General features: G+C 38.1%; 2 protein-coding genes across 2 annotated transcripts; one reads left to right on the top strand and one right to left on the bottom strand.

The window, feature by feature from the left end:
• The first annotated feature begins 98 nt into the window (after positions 1–98).
• On the top strand, positions 99–12,888 carry avil (advillin). The gene is made up of 20 exons (XM_031747992.2): positions 99–147; positions 296–409; positions 592–666; positions 856–1,052; positions 1,129–1,237; positions 1,319–1,429; positions 2,465–2,670; positions 2,756–2,834; positions 2,969–3,067; positions 3,153–3,306; positions 3,437–3,537; positions 4,203–4,340; positions 4,443–4,601; positions 5,590–5,769; positions 6,917–7,074; positions 7,162–7,306; positions 7,418–7,606; positions 7,684–7,755; positions 9,138–9,248; positions 9,970–12,888. The coding sequence occupies exons 2-20, from the start codon at positions 350–352 to the stop codon at positions 10,081–10,083; spliced, it is 2,457 nt and encodes an 818-aa protein (XP_031603852.1). The 5' UTR covers positions 99–147; positions 296–349; the 3' UTR covers positions 10,084–12,888.
• On the bottom strand, positions 11,302–18,393 carry si:ch1073-456m8.1 (leucine-rich repeat flightless-interacting protein 1). The gene is made up of 6 exons (XM_031747947.2): positions 18,145–18,393; positions 17,798–17,872; positions 15,736–15,774; positions 15,317–15,478; positions 15,021–15,104; positions 11,302–13,769 (listed from the first exon to the last, which is right to left on the bottom strand). Exons 1-6 carry the CDS (start codon positions 18,241–18,243, stop codon positions 13,266–13,268), a joined length of 963 nt encoding a protein of 320 aa, XP_031603807.1. The 5' UTR covers positions 18,244–18,393; the 3' UTR covers positions 11,302–13,265.
• Positions 18,394–21,446: the final 3,053 nt, after the last annotated feature.

Raw genomic sequence — 21,446 nt, 5'->3', positions numbered from 1 at the left:
CTGTAAGCTCCTGAAACATGCAAACTCATGCAAATCTTTTCGGAGTACTATCAGGATGAGAACTGAGGGTCTCTGGCTATCAGTTGGAAAATCAGCTGTTGGGAGATCATATAAGCTTAGAGGAACCTCTACAGACAAGGATACTGGGTATGTAAGGCTGGATAACTCTTGCATTATGAGATTTAAACGGCAGTACTGTGTTTTACATGATTTTGAATTGGTTTGTGGTTTGTAAATAAGTTTGTAAAGAAGGAAATTATCTTCAGTGCACTAAAATATCAGTTTACTCTTCCAGAACAGGAAAACTAAGCTTCCAAAGTGCCACTGAAACTGAGCGCATCCAGGCAACATGGACCAAACATTTCGAGCAGTAACCCGCAGTCCTGGGATTATAATCTGGAGAATTGAGGTAATTTCAATTGCTGCAATATTGACAGTTATAATATTTTAAAAAAATAAATAAATCTAATTCAGCTGTTTGTCCTGGCAGGTGATGAGCAGTGATGATTGAATTAGTTGTTAAATCTGATGTATAGATGTGTTTGGTGATTATGAAAATAAAGACACTATCTTTTTGTTGTTGTGCAACAGAAAATGGAGCTGGTTCAAGTTCCTGAGAAATCTTACGGAAGCTTTTTTGAAGGCGACTGCTACGTGCTTCTGTTTGTAAGTCTGTGATGGCCACTGATGCACTGTTACACTTTTAGATTCAATGACTGCATATTATTGAGTTAATTCTGCTGTTGGTTTTGTACACTTTTCCATTTGGTTTTGTTCTTTGAGTAGTCAGTGGTAACTAAATACTCTGATTCCTGCTACACACTACAGTCTTGACACAATTGTGCACTTCTCCAGACCCAGAAGGTGGGCAACTCTCTGTCTTACAATATCCACTACTGGATCGGCTCACAGTCCACTCAGGATGAGCAGGGTTCTGCTGCTATTTACACCGTACAGCTCGATGAATTTTTGGGCTCTTCCCCAGTTCAGTACCGAGAGGTCCAGGACCACGAATCTGACACTTTCAAGGGCTACTTCAAACAAGGAATAATGTGAGTGAATGCAAGCACAGTAGTTATTAATATAAAGTAGAAGAAACCACAACAATTATCATGCCAATTTTTTTAGCTACAAGAAAGGCGGAGTTGCATCAGGCATGAGACACACTGAAACCAACACATATGATGTGAAGAGACTGCTCCATGTAAAAGGAAACAAAAGGGTGATTGCCAAGGAGGTGAGCCATACTTCAAAGCGGTTATATAACATTACTGGACAGATTATATCATACAGTAAGCTTTATGCTTTATTCTTTCAGGTGGAGATGAGCTGGAAGAGTTTTAACCTTTCAGATGTGTTTTTGCTGGACTTGGGCAAGACCATCATTCAGTGGAACGGACCAAAGAGTAACAGACAAGAAAGGCTCAAAGTAAGATTTTATTTTCTAAGTGTAACAGTGCTGTTGGATGAGAGACTCATACTGGAATATATATTTAAGAAGAAATAAGAAAAGCATGTGCAAAAAGGGCTTGTGATGAGTAACCTTTACCCTTGCCTTAACTGTACCAGTATGGTGTAGTTACAGGTCCAGTTAATCTAAATTACTCATATTAAAATCTCTATACTCTGTGCTTTTCTCAATGTATGTAATATTTAATACTTTTACTTATTTTGCCAGTTAGGTTTTATTATAAAATCTGCCATGAAGAGTTGTGGGTGTGCACAGTTAAAGCTCATTTCCTTCTTCCTGCAGAGGGTTAAATGCTCTGCAGGAAAAAACTACAGTACAGATAATATCATTGCCAAAGTGACTTAAACTTTTAAATCATAAAGAGCCTTTATCTAGTGAATATTTGCATATTGTAATTTTATTCTGTAGGTGATTCAGTCATATTTATTAAATAGTGAGCTCACATGTTAAGATATACAAACGTGGCATGATAAAAGAGGTTTCTAACAAATGCTCGCAGAAAGTCTGAACTGAAAAGCAAATAACACTGATTTAAAAGTGGAGAAATACAGGTGCGCAGTAAAAACACAGTTAAAAAAAAGACAAAGTACAAGGCTGGAACTGAAGTACAGGTACATAAGGTTAATTCGAATATGACTTATTTTAAGGCCATCACACACCAAGGAATAAAGAAAAAGGGGGATTCTAATCTAAGAAGCAAGCGCAAACAGTTTAACAGGGAAAGGAGCATTAATTTATTTCTGCCAAGATATCTGTTTCTCCAGTGCTCACAAAGCTAACTCACAGTTCTTTTTACATGTTTAATAGGATGTTTAAAACAAGGTTTATCTGAGGAGTTGACCAAATTATATTCCAGCTTCCCAACTCTTCCTAACTCTTGGACATTGCAACAGCTTGTACTTTGAAAATACTTTTGAAAATAAGGTATCACTGCAGATTACGGTACCGAGTGTCCAGTATGTGCAAGTAAACTGTTACTTTGCTGTTTCTCAGGGCATGTTGTTGGCCCAAGACATCCGAGACAGAGAGAGAGGAGGTCGGGCAGAGATCAGAGTGGTGGAGGGTGATGCTGAGAGCAGCTCTCCTCAGGCCATGGAGCTCATGACAGAGACACTTGGAGAAAGAACCGTAGCGCTGAAGGACGGACCTCCCGATGAAGCAGTTGACCAGGAACAGAAGGGACAACTCACACTTTACCAGTGAGAAGCTCACTGATAACTGATGCTATATCTATGTTAGGATTCAATTTTGCACTATTTTATTTGTTAACGACTTTCATTTCAGGGTCTCAGATGCAGACGGCCAGATGAAGGTCACAGAAGTTGCTACGAGACCACTAGTTCAAGATCTTCTTACCCATGATGTGAGCTGTAAACAAAAAGCAAATATACACATTAATATTCAACCACAATAATGAGCAAGAGCTAAAAATCCATATTTACTAAAATATAATGACTTCGTTTTGTAAAATTACTACAAATAATCTTATTATTTTAGGACTGCTACATCCTGGACCAGGGAGGGGTAAAGATCTTTGTGTGGAAGGGGAAGAAAGCAAACAAAGAAGAAAGACAGGCTGCTATGACCAGAGCTTTGGTGAGAGGAACTGTTAAGAGCTTTTACCTAACTGATGAAAGGTGTCATATTTATTTCCTCTGTTGTAACTGAATTGCTGTCGTAGGACTTCATTAAAGCGAAAAACTACCCGATCACTACAAATGTGGAGACAGTGAATGATGGGGCAGAGTCAGCTCTCTTCAAGCAGCTGTTCCAAAGGTGGACTGTGAAAGACCAGACTCAAGGTCTGGGAAAAGTGAACACAAAAGGAAGGATTGGTACGTGTAACTGTAAATTCAGAGGAGGGGAAAGAAACACACACACATATAAAAGAAAACTAACCTACATACAAGTTTCTTCTGATCACAGTATCTTTATAATATTGTTTTATCATCATATTTTCTTTAGCTCATGTCACACAGGAGAAATTTGATGCTTCATTGATGCATGCCCAGCCAGAGGTTGCTGCACAAGAGAGGATGGTGGACAATGGCACAGGTCAAGTAGAGGTATTGGAATAAATTAACTCTAAATTCAATATTTTTATCAGTAATGCGGTTGTATCAAACAGTCCTCTGCATCAAAGACTCCTCCCACGTCTTAAACAGTCCATCAAATGTAACAATCAGTCATTAAAAACCTAGCTAGAAGTCGAAATAATAATCTCATGGTGTCATTTGAACATGTTTTCACAGATATATCACCAAAAATAAATAAACAAAATATATTTGTTTGGAGATTGTAAAGATTTCATGCTAAGTATCTAAAAAAAAGTCCTCATTCTGTGTGACAGCAGACTTGTAAAACCAAAAATGATGACTTGATTACGCTGTAATCAGTCTCAAACCTGTGGACCTCTTCAAACCACACAGAGTTCAGTTATTATTTGTTTATTCATTTATTTTTTTAATCAGAATGAAAGAACAGGAAAGACTGCTTTCTGTCCTTCAACCACCTATTTTCCCCTCCTTATGGTGTAATTACCGGTGTAGCCTCACGGGGTCACTAACATACTTACAGATTTTAAAACTTCATATCAGGAGAAAATAAAGTACTGGTAATGCTGCTCTCTGGTCTGTTTGAAGCTTTCAGCTCTTCAAGTTAAACTTTCATGTTGGTGATTTCACAGAGAAAGTGCAGATATTCCATGTTAATTTACTTTTGACCTGCCCAGGTGTGGAGAATTGAAAATCTGGAGCTAGCCCCTGTGGACCCCCAGTGGTATGGATACTTCTATGGAGGAGACTGCTACCTGATCCTCTACACTTACTTGGTTAACAACAAGAAGTGCTACCTGCTCTATATGTGGCAGGTGAGGTCACAGTTAAAGAAATTCACAATCACACACTGAAACCTCTTTGTATATGTCACTGTACCGTATGAGATTACACTACTGTGTCACTTGAAATTTCAGGGGCGTCATGCGACACAGGACGAGCTGGCTGCCTCGGCTTTCCAGGCTGTGAGCTTAGATCAAAAGTACAATGGAGAGCCCGTTCAAGTGAGAGTAACTATGGGCAGGGAGCCGAGACACTTCATGGCAATTTTCAAAGGAAAACTGGTTATCTTTGAAGTAAGACTCTTCTCTCAACTTACCCTCATTTCATTTGAAACATACACACCCCGCTTCTGGTTTTGTAACAGTACAGGGTAACGCTTTATGATACGTGATATGGTAGGTAGAATTTCCCTAAAACTAAGTGGAATTTCAATACATTACAATGAAATTATATTTACCTATAAATCCTCACTGTTAGATACTCTAGAATAAGAAGAGAATAATTCATTTTTTACAACGTTTTATTTTTTTTTATTGTACATTTACACTGGTGTGCATCATGGATGTTTCACTATTCAACTGTCCTTGTATATTACATATAAAATATGAACGGACATGCCTTTACGTTGCATATAAAAATGTGCTAATAATTGTTCTCCCTTTTCTACTTATAAGAAAAAACAAGCATAGGCCCACGTGATCTTTTATACTGATGGAGCCAAATCTTAATTCAATTTTTTTTTATTTCCAATTAAAATTACTGCAAAATTACAAGCAAGCCCAGACTTGGACACAACAGAACCAACAATAAATTGTTAAATATGATATATAAATACATATATTTATGCTTTTTCATTTGAACAGTTTAGTAATTTATTTGCTTTCTTTTTGTCATTTCTACAAAAAAACCGCTGAAAAGTACAACACATTTACAGTGGAAGATGGAGAAACCTTTAATTTTGGTTGTTCTTCTAGTAAATTACCTGATAGTATGCCTTCATTAGCATTGCTTGCTCAATACTTTAAATTAGTTATGTATTACATATAGTTATGGAAAATTACTTAAGTAAAACTTAAAATTACTAACAGTATAATGTATGTCTCCTTTCCTTTTTTTTTATCTGTAAAAAGTTAAACTTTAATCCACTTATTGTTAAATTACATTGTGATTATAGATAACATACACTGAAATGCCATTAAATTCTATGGGAATCACACCGTTTGTTGGGTGCCCTATTACAAAGTGCTACTCTGTACAGGACATTTTTGTTCTTCCCTGTAGGGCGGCACATCTAGAAAAGGATCTTCAGAACCTGAGCCTCCAGTCAGATTGTTCCAGGTTCACGGAACTGACCAGTTTAACACAAAAACCATCGAGGTCCCAGCGCTGGCCACCTCTCTAAACTCCAGTGATGTGTTTTTGCTCAAGAGCCAAACAGGAATGTATCTCTGGTGCGGAAAGGTAAAAGATACAACTTTAATTTCAGACAGAGAAACTGACAGGCCCTTTAGAGCATTTTTGTCCCTTATTTCTTTAATGTAATATAATTCGTGATGAAAGGTATCTGGAGAGAAATACCTAGGTATTTGGGGAGATTTCTTTCTTCACAGTGAGGGGTGAGTCACATTTCACACGGTAAATTTTTTTTTATAAAAATCATTTTTCTAAATTAAGAGAATAGTCATTTTGAAAGTCTGAGTTTTGGGTGCATAGGTGAGGTCCCTTTGCCGAAAAGAAACTAATAAAAATCCCCTTCTGTCTAACACCTTTACATAGAAAATAGGAACAGATGACGGGTTCTTGCAGTAATTCAACAATGTGGCTTTACGATGAAGCTTTAAGGGGTAATGAGTAAAATATTCTTATCAAACTGATTTTTAAAGGCACCTGATCATACAGTATTTAAGGTTTAGGTACCCTAAGTCTGAAGGGGTTGCAACAGCGGGTAGCTCCACATGTTTGATTTAGAAGTGTTTAATGGTGGATGTTCTTCCTCCAAAAAAAGAATAAAGTAATGTACAGATAGCAATTTTTGGTTTTTATTAAGATTTTAATAGAAGTGTGCTGTAAGGACTGTAAAGAAATTGTTTCTCACAGTTTGGAGCTGACTAACTCAGCAGGCCCAAACAGGCCCCTGCACTTTTTGGGTGGAGCCGAAAGTCAGACCTCAGCATCTATCATCAGGGCTTATCATAGCTAATACTCTTGTGGCTGAAGAGAATCAAATACCAAAGGAAAGAGGGCATCATTAGAAGAGTGGAGGCTGTTAAGGAAACAAATTGATGGTCAATAACCATGAATGAATATAACTGGTTGGATGTATTTTTTGAGCATATAGTATATATACCAAAGTACTAGGACTCGTTTGCTTTTCAGTCTGTCTGTCGGTGAGCATCCGCCCGTGCTGTGGTTTTGCTGAGTCAAACAGTTCATCTCTACCAGCTGCTGACTCAGCATTCATGACTTTCCTTCACAAGAATCACAAACATGTCACAAGATTTCCCTCATTTTCTAAAACCAGAAAATTAAATAAAATGAACATTTTCAGCAAAATATAGGCCTATTGATGAGCTCTAGGGTTGGGGGGTGGCATCTTTTTGTAAACCAGGGATCAAGTGGAGATGAGAGAGCCATGGCGAAAGAGGTCAGCTCAGCAATCAGCCAGAACTCACCACGAGGCTCTGAAGAGATTATTGCAGAGGGTCAGGAGCCCATTGAATTCTGGGAACTGCTTGGGGGGAAAGCTCCCTATGCAAGTGACAAGAGGTGAGGATAGTATGAAAAGGTGAACCAACAGCTTCAAGTGCGACTTTTCTATATGTTTGCTTTCACTTGGTTATGTGCCATCCGCAGACTGCAGCAGGTAGTTTTGGACCATGAGCCACGCCTGTTTGAATGCTCCAATAAGACAGGGCGTTTCATTGTGACTGAGGTGACTCACTTCATACAGGATGACCTCAGCGAGGATGATGTCATGCTACTGGACACATGGGACCAGGTAGGATTTTTGTCAGGTTATTAATATGAACATAATAAATAAATAAATAAATAAATACCGTAGGCTACTCCATCACTTTAATCACATCCTGCTTTTTCTCCTTTCTCTCAGGTGTTTATCTGGGTCGGTAAAGACGCAAATGAGGAGGAGCGCAAAGAGGCACTGACAACAAGCCAAGAGTATCTGCAGACCCACCCGGGTGAAAGAGATCCACACACCCCCATTGTCTTGATCAAGCAAGGCTTCGAGCCACCCACCTTCACTGGGTGGTTTACAGCCTGGGATCCCACCAAATGGAGTGTGAGTGTTATGCTTTTGGGCTGAAATGTGGATTTCCATTTATGATTAAAATAATCTTACAAATATTTCTCTTTCAGTCAGGAAAGAGCTATGAGGAGCTGAAGAAGGAGTTTGGAGATACAGCGTCACCTGTTAATGTTACTGTTGCAGTATGTAAAGTTTTTTCATTTCTCAAGCTCTGTTTAGGTTAAAGCTTGCAACAAAGTTCTATGTTAGCATGAAGTTTTAGCTCATGAATTATTAGATTTAAAAGATTTAAAAGTCATATCATAATCTGCAGTGTGGAGTGTAGCTATATTAGACCCTCAAGTGTAGGAAACAGAAGGCAAAAGTTCAAAATATTTATTGCTGATGAATCAAAATCCAAGAATCCAAACAAACACAAAGAGCAAAGCCAGGTAAGTAACTGGGAGCACTGGGCGTGTACTGCAACAGACACAGCTAAGTGGACAACACAATAAAGAGAACAAGCAAACTGGAGCTTTAAATGGGCACCAGAGATCAGTGAGAGTGGAAACATAAGAGCAACAGGACACAGGTGAAACTAATCGAGGACAGTGAGACGTAATAAAAATAAGGACAAAGCTCAAGAGCGAAATGACTCACAAAACAAAACAAGAGCTATTCTGGAGAAGACTTGACAACAATATGCAAAAGGTCACTGAGGAGGCAGGGACAAACTAAAACAAGTAAATAAGTATAAATGCTCTAAACATGAACAGAAACCAAAATACAAAATAAAGAATATGAATCCTAAAGGCTAAACAAAAGTTCATAATGAAGGTAGAAATAATCTAAACATCTGAACGAGGAAATAAACTGATCAGGTATTTAAAGCTAGGGAGTGTTTACAAAACAAACAGAAATCCAACTGAAACCAAACACAAAGAAAACACAATCAAAACCATGAATGCTATCACAATATAAAGCACCTTCAGGCAACTGTTGTTGTGATTTGGTTCTATAGAAATAGACAATCAATTCATCACTATACTCTAAGTACGTGGGAAACCAGGACACTAAACCACGAAGAACCTTTCGACATGGGGATTATTGGCTTTGGCTTAAATATACGTGTGATTAATATAATTCAGAGACAGGAGTAAAGAATAAGGGCCAGAACCTGCATTAACCTCCTAAGACCCGAACTCTTCCACGACATGCATTTTTAATTTCTCTTTGATATTTGGGCATATTGGGGCCCGATGAATGTAAAAACAAAGAATTTCCAATTATTTTTTTTTTTACCTTATTTTTGTTTTTAAGAAAAATGAGAGCCACAAATGAGGATATTCATTTAAAATTTTGATAGAACAGTAGCAGTATAATGTCCTCGTAAGTGGATATCAGGCCCATGTAGAGCAAAACTGAGTATTTTGGTCAAAATGACCAAAAATGTGATGTCCACATATGTGGACGGCAGGTCCTAGGAGGTTAATAAAGTACTGTGATTTGTATATTCAAACTGCAAGCAGTTAGTAGATTAATAATACAATATAAGCTAAAATGTTCTTTTAATATGATTTTCTAGGAGCAGAACGGTGGGAACAGTGTGAAAAGTTTTCAGTCTTTCCCACCTGATGCTTTGAGAAACAAGCTTGCCAGCGAGCTGCCAGAAGGTGTTGACCCGAAACAGAAAGAGGTATGTATGCGCAGGGGAGGAGAGCAGGTGCATTAAGTCTTAAGGCATTTCCTCCTTGAAACAATTACATTTGTCTTTTGCCTGATAAAACAAAAAACAAAAAAAGTTTAGGCTTAGAGAGTAGAAATTATCCTTCCAACTGTTTTGTTTAAGCACTTATCCTGTTTAGGGGGGCTGGAGTCTTTCCCAGCTAACACAGGGCCATGTACACCCTGGACAGGTCCCCTGTTTGTTGCATAGCTAGCAACCATTCATACCGCCAGCTAATTTAGAGTAATCAGTTAACTTAACATGCTATAGAAGGAAGCTGGAAAACATGGAGAGAACCCACACCGAACCAGGAACCTCCCAGGCAAAATAAAAATTTTATACAAAAAAATAGCTGGAGAATGTTTTCATTTAAGAGATATTGCTCCATTTAAAGAGTCTGATAAGCAGCACACTGTACCCAGAAAGATTTGTGTAAGAGAAGCCAAAGAAATTGCTAAATTATCTTCCTTTTTCTGGGATCTTTATTTTATTTAAATGAAACGTTCCCATTTCCCATAAATTCCACATTTAAGTTCCAGATTTGTACGTGTATCTGCTTACTCATTAATTCGGGATGTTATGCAGTTCTAATTTGTTACAGTGATGATTACAACCATCACCAGTAAAACTCTGCAGCTCATAAAATAACACACGTGCCATCCCTCACTAAACTTTGTTACCTCATTTGCAGAAATACCTCTCTGACTCTGACTTCACCACCGTCTTTGGGATGACCAAAGATGAGTTTGTGAGCTTGCCGCAGTGGAAACAGCTGAAAATGAAGAAAGAAAAAGGAATGTTTTGAGATTTTTTTTTCAGTATTTGAAATAAGTAGTTACTGATAGAAGCCAGATGTTGGGCTCTCTTTGTATGAGCTTTCTTGCTTTTCATATTTTTTCACTTACTTGCGGATAGGTTTCAGATCTTTCTGTAATGAAATTTACAATCATGAGTCCATTCGTACATTTTAGTCAAATCATTTTTTTTTTCAAAACTTTATTTTTGTAATCTGTGCTGCCTTCGTGGAGTTAGCACTATTTAGGAACTCTTGTGTCAAAAGCAATAAACCTAACTGAACTATGAACCACAATGGCTGTTCCCCTCGAACCCCGTAGGAGGCAACAGTTAGCTCACACGTCTTATATAACAATATTTATCAGGATATCATTAAGAAAAATAATGTGATTTTTACAAGGTTCAAAGAAATTATTTAAATAAAACCTCAGATAAACAACATTGCACTGTCATTTATTCATCCAATAAAACCTAAGAATGTGAAAAAGTTCATGTTTTAATAGCTTGTAGAAACACTTTCAGCAGCAATGATAATCATTTTCTGTATAACTTCTGTACAACTTTCCTTCTTGTGAAGGAATTTTGGCCCAATCTTCCTTACAGCATTGCTTCAGTTCATTGAAGTTTGATTGATGTTCTAGATTGATTTTTTTATTGTGTCCCAACATGTAAAATCTTAAGACTTGGATGATGGTGCATTTTCTTTTACCCCCATAATGGCCAATACGGTGTTTAGAATTAAACTGAAAACTATTTATAAAGAAGAAAGTAATTAAAGTGATTTACCTTGTTGAACCTGGAACAGCAACAAACTTCTGTATCACTTACTTTGAAGTTACTCATAATGTGAAAGTAAATATGACCTGACTTTTCCGTCTTTTGTGCAAATAATGATGGAACACGATGTGCTCAAAATAAGTGAAGAAAAAAAAATCTATCCATTCCTGCTTATAGCTTTCATTTGTAAACTGTGTTATTTTATGTGACTCACAGTCTGAAAAAGGTAAGGTGACCTTTACCTTTAGTGTACTAAATATATAATCAGTTATATGATCGGTTATGAGTCTCCTGAAATGAGGTGTTTAACTGATCATAAGAGATTTGAAAGAAGGCGTCAGCACGTTCCTTGATAATTAGGCTTGAATGTCAAGCTGCTTATTAAGTCATTATTTGTTTTTAATCACTTTCTCCATATTTTAAATGCGAGTAAACAGAAATGGCACAAAGCATTACTCACTCATTTTAATATGATATAAATGTATGGCATCAACATTTAAATCTGAACATCTATTTTAAAGCCAATGACAGAGCTGAAAATATTACAAACAGAAAAAAGGTATCATACATAAAAGTAAGGATGTATTTTCAGTACTTTTGTGTGAAATTAAAGGAAAAAAAACAATTTGGCCGCACAGCAACATGTCAAAGGTCATTTCCTTCTTTTTCTTTTGTATCACCACTAAAGCTTGAAAATGAACTGTCCAGCACCTGTGGGTGTTGGTGTTATAATTCATTTGCCATCACCTGACTGCTCAAGAACTGACGACAGTATCACCACACGGCACTAAAATAACAGTAACCTCCTAAACTTTTCTGGAGGGAAAACAGGTTTTAAGTCCATTTGACAGTCGATGCTACAGGTTATAAAGAACTAGCAAAAGAGTACAAAGTCAACAACATCTATTAAAACCGAAAATGATACACAGCTAAATGCAGCAACTTCAACATAACCCGTGCAGATATATTGTTCTGCTTCTGTCTTCCACAAGAGATCTATTTATGAATATATGCTTTTTTAAAATCATTAAAGTCCAGCCTGATATGTTCAAAACTTCAATTATTTGTCAACTTTGTTAAATTGACTTTGTAAACTGGGGAATAAAAGAATGATACGTGGTCTGCAAAGTAAACTGACACTGAAAATCCCTTTTAAAAAGTATTTGTAACAGCGAATAAGACATCAAAGTATTATTCTTTACATGTATTTGATAGTTTTGCATGCAAACACTCATAAATGACACAAACTTGAATGCATTTTGGAAATCAGTATACATTCATAGGTGCTCGTGCAGGCTACGGATCATAGATGAAAGTGAGGAGTCTACTTTTGATTCTGGCACAATTAAAAAAAAACAGAAAAGACAAGGCATTAAAAATTTTACATACAAAGTGTTTTACAGCAATGAAAGATCTGAAGAGGCAACGTTCAGCAAGTTCCACTGCAAATGTGCAAACATGCAGTATGTCCTTGCAGGCAGACAAAAAAAAAATCCAGCCTGCAGTGGTCTGCTCGTCAGGTCTGGCTGACACATTTGGTTAAAAAAGGGAATGTTGGCTTTAATGTTATCTGACAAATAAATGTCACAATATAAGAACTTTAAAAAGTGCAAATGCAGCCAAATCCATTTTCTGTCTATTCGTTTTAATAAAAACACATAAAAAATGTTAAGACTTTGAGGCTTTGAATAAATGGACATTCCCCTTACTTAAAGAAAATAAAAAGCCTATTTGTAATCACCAGACTTCCAAGTCCAAGAAAAACATGAGAGAAACCAACAACACAGACCAATTAAAATCCTTATGATCAAATTTAAGTTAACAATAACTTCACAGAAAAGAAACCTCTCTGTGTTTGTAATGTCTTCTTCTGGTTGAAGCTAAAACAGCTGCTGTGGAGATTCTTACCGAGACAGATAAATCGTGACTTTTGTCTTGACTGCTGCTTGTGTATAAAATATCCTTCTTAAAATCAAAAAGATAAACAGTCAAAGCAACATGGAGTATGTTCCATGTTTTGCCACGTGCATTAAAAAAACAAAACAAAACCCAAACACTTAAGACTTGAATTAAATGATTGGCAAATAACATAAAGTAGTCAGCAAAATTTCAGCTTGTAAACCTGAGATCGTTCAGCACAATTTTTAAAAATGTAACTTCTACTACAGTGTTTCATAACTAGGGCTCGAACTAATCTTTTCAACTTTCATTACAGATTAAGCTGCCAATTATTTCCACAGTTACTCTACTAATCATTTTCTCATAAAATGTCAAACTATTAACTAGAAACATCTAATCTCAACTGATTTTTGTAAGAATAGAAATGTCAAACTTCAAATCAAAATGCTGCTGGATTTTATCAAGTCATGAACTATTTTATCTCTGACCTTACTCAGTAGTAGATGAAACATCAATTTAAGACAAAATGCAGCTTTCATTGATTTTGCCTTCGACCTCACTGTTGAGGGCTTCTCCGTTATTAGTCGGGCTTTTCTTTGTGTTCTCTGAATCGTGAGGCAGCTCCAAAGTTTCTCCGTCACCTGGAAAGATCCTGTCCTGCTCTGGAGTCTCATCGAATGCATCCTTGTAGGCACTTATGCTGTCCGAGTCGTTTTCATCCGGCAGGGGATCTTGTCCATCTGCTGCCCCATTTTCATAAGGTCTCTGGTGGACCCCATCCTCAGCGACCAGGCTGTCCAGCGCAAGAGAAGGCTGGTGACACATGGGCTTATTTACCATTCTCCATTGCTTCTCCTCTGTGCCCTCACTCTGTCCTCTTTGCACTGCAGCTCCCAATCCATCTTTGCTGCTGTGAGAGGAGAAGCTCTCGACTTTGTTGGCATCATTTCTTATTTGGTGTCCCTGCGTTGCTGCTTTAGCCAGCTCGCCTCCTGGACCTGGTAGTTCATTATTCCTTTCCTGCAAGGTGTAAACAAAGAAAAGCATATGCAGTGCTCATTCATAGAAAATATAATTACAGTGCTGTGCAAAGATCTTGAGCCACCAATCATCTCTTTTTGCAAGGAAAACAGGAAATAGGTGCAGTCATTTATTGAAACGTGTAAACATACAAGGAAATAAACTATATAAGACAAAAACAAATGGGATGTTGGCTGCTTTTTGTTTTTGCCTCTTAGAGAATCAACTTTTTGGTGCAAATATATTGTTTTATGCTCCCATAATGTGTCATCTTTGGCTTTTTCTATAGATTTTAACTAAATAAATTGGAACAAATGTTTAAAAATGAATTAAAATTGGTTCATTGTTGTCTGTTATGTGTAGTCACAGCACTGAGTTAGGTGTCTTTTTAAAAAAAAAAAAAAAAACTTGAATGACTCATCGGTATTAGGCTGCTTAACAACAACAACAACAAAAAACAAATGAAAAAAAGTCTGTCTCCTTGGAAGCAAAATATAAATAAATGAGGAGTGGTCCAAGACTTTTGCACAGTATTGTATATTTCAAAGCTATTCTTAAGAATTTTTATTCCTACTCTCCACTCTGCTAACACTGCCTAAACAGAAGATAAAGAAAGCAAGAAGTCAGACACATGAAGAGCATTACCATCAAGTCCATGTTCAAAGTAAAATAACCTGTGCAGACTCCTGATTGTCCTTCACACTAGACACTCAGGATAATTAAGTGGGGTACCAGGCTAGAGGTCAAGTTTTCAGAGTATTTTCACCATGAAAAATGAAGAGATTACTCTTTAGAAGTAGAAAACCAAAAGCTGTTATGAACCACCACAAATTGTTTTTATAAGAACAACACAAGAATGGATGAGGTGTGGAAGTTTCAGGAGTGGGAAATGAGTAACAGTAATTGAAATAAGTGATTGTGCCAGTCTCAACAAATGTGGCTTGGATACTTAAGTACTTAAGTAACTTCTTCATTTCATTTTCAGGGCTTTTTTTCCAGAAAGACAAGACTCAGTTTCTAAAAAGCTTAAGGACGAAACTAAACCACAACACACAGAAAATCTTGTATGCCCACGCCTGCCGTGTCTCCGGGTTACACACCCAGAAAAAACAAAACAAAGAAATAGCATCGCCATCATTCATATTCACGAGCGATCACACGCCTCACAGACTGTTGCGTAATAGGTTCCCTTTACATCTTTATAAACAAATTCAGAGCCTCTGCAAGCTTACATAAACGCTCTCACATTACCTCTTTTAATCTTTCCACTTCTTGCATCAAAGAGTGCACCATGCTCTCCAGTTTCCTTTTGGCCTCCCTCTCTTGCTCCAACTCCTACAAATGCAAAGACACAGCAGCAGCTCGTTAGTGTCTCAATCTGTTGTAATCACAAACAATGAACTTTACACACGCACACACACACACACACACACACACACACACACACACACACACACACACACACACACACACACACACACACAAAAAAAAGGATTTCTAAGAGACTTTAAGACTTTACTTCGTGTTTTGGCTCGACCTGGACTTACCAAACTAGCCTGTCCAGCTTCTCTCTGGGCTTCAGCCAGCAGCTCCTCTACACCCTCCAGCGTGTCCTGCAGGACGTCCACCTGGAACAACAGAGCCTCTCGCTCGACCTCCAGCCCACGCAGCTCTTGCACCGCCTCTTCATAGCTGGCCTGCAGCTCTAGCTATATCACAAAGTTACACGGTAACAGATCAGTGTAGGCAACTTCAGGAGAACGCATGCCAGTCAGTGGGAGTGCTCGTTGAGCTCTCAGAGGCAACCATCTGTGGGAGGCCGCCTGTGGTAGCGTGACAATGCCTCCCTATGTAAAGGAATATGCTTCACTGCTGTGATTTATTACTGTGAGCACAGCCTTCAATAGCAGTAAACGTCATTATATTTATAGCAACAATAAGGAGGATAATGGTGAGAAATCGTTACCATTTCTGGTAGTCCCATGAAGAGGTCCTGCTCAGATTGCTGAAAGTAAAGGAAAACAAATAATTTTATTAAAAAACATTTGAGTATTTTGAGTTAAAATCAGCACAAAGCAGTTTAAATGAGGGATACTGGATCCTCTCCTGTTGGTCCCCTTAAACTCAAACACGAACGATCATCTTGAAATTTAAAGTTACACAAATTCAGTTATTATAAGCTTCAAAATAAATTTTACTGCATCTTACACAAGGTAGCTTTGATTATTTCTCCACTTTATTCATACGAGTCTCTTACAGGAGTTTGTTACTTATATTTATAAATCAATTAATGCCGACAGCTGCTGTCAAACACGTGTAAATGACTTAATACTGAATGGAAAATAAGCACTGTAAATGTTTTCCCTTCAACTTATACCATGCCAAGTCATAACACGGTCATCTCGGGGCACTTTACAAAGTCAGGTCAACAACTTACATAATGAAGACAGAAATTTTCCCTTTAGGAAGCTCTTGGCTGCAGTAGGAAAGGAAATGCCTCTTTAACAGGAAGAAAGCTCTGACAGAAGCACTTCTGTTTCCGCATTTAATGTTGTGGCCATTTTCCCATAACTGATAGGCTTTTTACATAATTGATGACGCAGAGTGGCAGACAAAAGCTCTCCTCTAGTTGGGAGTTATTAGACCGTGATCTCCTGACCAAAAGGATCACATTAAGAAAAACATACACAAACAAATTTAAAATCATGACTCAACTCAATGTAGCTGCTTCAGTTTCTGGGTCCTGGGAATGCGTAGCCTTGCAGTCACCCTGTCAGTTACCGAGTAGAAGTACAACCATCTCTGTTTTTACAAAATATCTAGTTAACCTGTGACTTTTTTATTTTGACAATAATCTTTTAAAACTGGGTTACTCGTGTTGTACAACATGCTTTTGGAGCTTTCAGATAGATGAGCTTGTTTAGTACAAGTTTGACTGAACTGGTAAAAATAAGGAAGCCATAAAAACACGGGATATCGCCAATTATTGCTGTACTAAAAATTCTGAAGCAAACCATCTTCTGCAATTTGGAAAGTACCATTTCATGGTTTTCCTGCCCCCGTCATTACTGGCAGTCACACGGTTTTCATTTCAAACATTTCTCTCCTGACTACAAAGAAGGACCCAGATATTTACAGCTGTAACTGCAACAGCTGTTTAAAGACATAATTTCATTTTCTTTATAAATCCTCTTGACTGCTGGGGGGGGGGGGGGGGGGGCAGCACCAGTGCCAGAGATGTCAGCAGGACCCACAAACTAATCCTCAAGCCTGGACCCATCATTGGCCAGAATTTGGAGGCGTTTGAGTCGGTGAGAGACCAGAGGTCAGTGAACAAACTGCTCTCTGTCATGGACATCCCATCACACCCACTCTGCTCCACACTTCTGAGGCAGCAGAGCTCCTTCTCACTTCCATAAACAACTCAGAAAATCATTCCCGTCGTTCTCTATAAAGCTGTATAATAACTCCTCGTTCTGTGACAGGTGATCACACCTGTCAGACATGTGATTCCACACATATTTCTATTATACCTTCATGCACTTATAGCATACATATTATGTACTAATGAAGTTTGCATTACTCTTCCACAATGCCAGTCTTACTTTTACTATTTTTAACTGTCTTCATATTTACTTTAATTTGTTGTTGTTGTTATACTATGAGAGAAAGTTTTTCCATTCTCTCATAGTATAAGGTCTTTACTAGACCCCTGTGGCACTTTAACTTTGTTAAATATTGTAGGCTGTACTATTTTTATTCTTCATCTTGCTGCTGTAGCATAATCATTTTTCTTGTGGATCTATAAAGTATATATCTATATATCCATCCACTTTTTGGCACGACTGACCATAACTCGACATCACTCTGTGTCACAAGATACAAAACCTTTAGACTCTCGGCCTATGCAAGCGTCTCATCCCAGAGGTATTAGGTAGCACTGCGTGTCCGTCACATATACAATGCTGTAACACTGAGAGAACAATGAGTTCAGCTCAGCGAGTGTCAGTTTTTATGCTAGCTCCTACCTGGCTGTCACTCCTCCTCTTCAGGATGCTCGCTCTGCTGTCGCTTCTTGTCACACGTCTGGATGAGCTGTCAGTCTGATGAGAAGACGAAAACACATCTCAGGCGGAGTCTGAGCATCACCATCATCATCATCATCATCATGAGCCACAACAACAAAACAACAAAACAACGAACAGCTAACAGCGCTAACGCTGAGGAAGTGAAATGAAGCGACGGGCCTGACGAGTGCTTCGTTTACCCTAGCCGTTTGTTTATTTTAAGTGTTGAACAAATTAAAGACACCAAACTAATTCGGTTATTTAAAACAGCTGTGACGTTAACGACGCCGTGATTTCTGTCCGCTCACCTCTTTGATAATACTGCGCAGCGACTCGTCCTCGCTCATTCCCCGAGAAAATGAGCGCTTCTTCGGTGAACCACTGCTGTCCAGCGTGACCGAGTGCATGTTGTACGCGTTATATTACGTTTTTCTTTATATAAGAGACACCTCCGGGCTCTCTGGCTGAAGTGGTGTTTTGTACCTGTTTCCTACGCAGCTACAGGGAGCTACAATGAGCTACACCCAGGGCCTGATCTACGGAAAGCCGCAGGGACCAAACCGTGTTTAACGCCGCCCTCGCTCCGCCCACTCTCTCTGAACAGTCAAATATCCGTCTTTTTCGGGAGACATGGGTCACGTTTGTGGCTGTGGGGAGGTTCAAATAGACTTGGTTTGTTGTAAAGTTAAGGGAGAGCATTCTGGTGCATGGCTATCAGTGAAAAAAGCCTGCCGTTTTTTAGTAAAGCTATAGATACTTTTACAAACGTGGCCAGAACAATGGAAAGTGAGGTTTAACAGGACTTTTCCTGTGAAAAAAATAAGAAATCCCTTTTATTCAGTAGCTTGTAGAGCAACTTTTAGAAGCAGTGACTTGAAGTAATATTTTTTTGTATGATTTTATCGGTCTCACATCATTGTCGTTACGTCGTTGCTTCAGTTCATTTCATTTATCTTAATGTCTCTTAAGATCTCACCAAAGCCATTTACTGCTTCTGTGCTTGGGATTATTATCCTGTTGCATTACCCACATTGGGCCAAGCTTTAGCTGTTGGACATGTGGCCTCACATTTGAGTATACTTTGGTATAAAGAATAGTTCATGATCGACTCAGTGACTGCAAATATCTTTTAGCTGCAAAACAAGCCCAAATCATTACCCCTCCAACACCATGCTTGACAGCTGGTATGAGGTGTTTGTGCAAATATGCTGTGTTTGGCTTTCTGCAAATGTGATGCTTTGAATTATGGTCAAAAACCTACACTTTGGTCTTGTCTATCCAAAGGACATTGTTTCAGAAGTCTTGAGGTTTGTTCAGATGCAACTTTGCAAACATAAACTGTGCTGCCATGTTCATTTTAGAGAGAAGATGCTTTCTTATTCTTATTATTTCTTATTTAATTACGAATTGCAAATGATGAACTTGATCAATCATAAGTCATTTGGCTCAGAATAGTAAGGATTTCTAACACTTACAGACTTTGAACACCACATATTTTTATTCCGATAAACTGGAACCAAACTGAGAACACAGAAGGCAATGCTTCTTTATAGAGATAAGCCAACTCCCTTACTACTCAACCTTTACAGCAACTTTAATTGATTAATCTATCAATTTAACCTTTTATTTGTCTTTTCACTCTACTCGCATATAGTGACTTTTGCCCCGTCATGGTGTGAAAACACTGGTTTCTGACAAAGTTAACCTCCACAAGAACTGGATCCTGAAACTGAAGTGTTTGTACAACTTTACAAACCAAACTATTTGACAGCTGAAGAACTTAAGATGGCAGTCAATACCTGACAAAGCAAAGGTTTTTGTTTTGTCTTATTGTTATTTTTAACATGTATTACTGATAATTTAAACAAAGGGTGAAAGTGGAAGTGGAGAAAAAAGTGAACAACTGCAACAGGAAATGAGGAAACAGTTCAAACCCCCTAAATATATGATGATATTTACACAGTGTATGACTCAAAAGCTGTACACTGTTATTCATCCCAGATATATGTGTTTATTACACACAGATGATCATGACTCATGTCTCATATCTTGATACAGGGTTTCTATAATTGTAGGCAGATGTAGTAATATATCAGCCTACGCATTGGTTAGATAGAATTGTTCATACAACTTCCTTCACCTTTAAGGTGATTGACTGAATACAAAATCTACACATTGCTCTCGTGCAGCGGACCAGACCCTCAGTTTGGAGCAAAAACTCCAAACCAGGTTTAAATTTTTCCTTGAGCTGTCCTCTGAACTGTAGTTTGTCACTGCGTAGCAACAGTGAGGACTGCTTACTGTAGACTCAGTGCTATGACACTTTGTTGAAACAATGACTGCCTCATTAATGACTGTTTTTCTGGTGTGCGTGAGAGATAACTGTTATTCAAGAAGAGGCCAGCCCTTTTGATTTACACCCATCAATGCAAAGACCATGAGGTTTACTGAAACCAGATCTATTTCACTGTGTACTGTATATATCATGTAGAAACCTCATTGATCATTTTACATGAAGTTTTACAAAGCCTTTCTGAGCTTGAGTGTTTGTATGTGGGTTTAGTGTGTTAAGGCTCTGAGTAGATGATAGATCAGCAAATCTGATCATGCAAATGATTCACACTTTATCTGCATACATGAACAGAAAAACATGCAAACGTGCAGAGGAGGGACGAGTGGCAACTGCAGCAGAATGAACATGAGTGTCTCATCACTTCAGGACTCATTAGTTTTTGTCTTTTGATCCAGTTTACTAATGATTTATCTTAACGGAGCAACCGTTAAATATATTTTTCTGAAAGAAAGAGAAAAACTAAAAGAGTTGAAAACAACATAACACCAGATATATTACCAATGCTTTCATGTCTGATGTCTCCAAGCCTGTTGTAAAGGGACGCTTTCATACTTTGGTACTGTAGAAATTTTTGAGATGACCAAGTAAAGCATTAATTGCAATGAATTTCATTCGTTGTATTGGAGGTGCAATGCAGAATCCTCAGTTCTTTAGTAGTGGCTGAAATGTACCAAACCAATAGGGTTCCTGGTTTAGAGTGCAGCTCCTGAAGGTGAATTTTACAAAACACAGCCTCCAATGAACAGAGAGGCTCGCAGCTTTGAGACGAGTCCTGCAGTCGCAACTATGTTTTTCACCAGCAGATGTCGGTGTGGTCGCACAGGCTGCTCATCGCTCAAAGAGGTGGTGCTGCGAAACTTTTAGCCTATTTTGGAAGAAAAAAAATGAACTATAAAAATACCCAAGTGATATACATATGAAAATATGTATATGACAGTGGTTCTTGGGCACCATTTAAGTAACAACCTCACATGTTTATATATCGCTGGATGATGTTTCAGGAAAGACTGAAATTCCACAGCTCACTATAATTACATGCGTCACTTGCTCATTAGTTCATATACTGATAGGTACAAATGGCATTCACACGGGTCTGTGTATACTAATGAGTCCATCTACATTATAATTGAGAGCTTACAGACATGCTCCTGCTTAATGGCTCAAAAGTCTCCGAAGTGTAGGGTTATTAAACATAATCTATCAAAATCATGATCAGCCATTGATGAATGCACCCTTCTGAATTTGGAGCTATTATTT

Source organism: Oreochromis aureus, linkage group 5, assembly GCF_013358895.1.
Source record: "Oreochromis aureus strain Israel breed Guangdong linkage group 5, ZZ_aureus, whole genome shotgun sequence".
Taxonomy (NCBI): Eukaryota; Metazoa; Chordata; class Actinopteri; order Cichliformes; family Cichlidae; genus Oreochromis; species Oreochromis aureus.
The sequence above is the reverse complement of the archived record's forward strand: the minus strand, read 5'-3'. Positions and strand labels throughout refer to the sequence as shown.

Coding starts and splice junctions, on each gene's coding strand:
- si:ch1073-456m8.1 (XM_031747947.2), bottom strand. CDS start 18,243: ATGCACTCGGTCACGCTGGACAGCAGTGGTTCACCGAAGAAGCGCTCA. Junction 17,873..18,144: donor TGCGCAGTATTATCAAAGAG/GTGAGCGGACAG, acceptor TCTTCTCATCAG/ACTGACAGCTCATCCAGACG. Junction 13,770..15,020: donor AAGTGGAAAGATTAAAAGAG/GTAATGTGAGAG, acceptor TACACCTTGCAG/GAAAGGAATAATGAACTACC.
- avil (XM_031747992.2), top strand. CDS start 350: ATGGACCAAACATTTCGAGCAGTAACCCGCAGTCCTGGGATTATAATC. Junction 667..855: donor ACTGCTACGTGCTTCTGTTT/GTAAGTCTGTGA, acceptor GCACTTCTCCAG/ACCCAGAAGGTGGGCAACTC. Junction 1,053..1,128: donor TACTTCAAACAAGGAATAAT/GTGAGTGAATGC, acceptor CAATTTTTTTAG/CTACAAGAAAGGCGGAGTTG.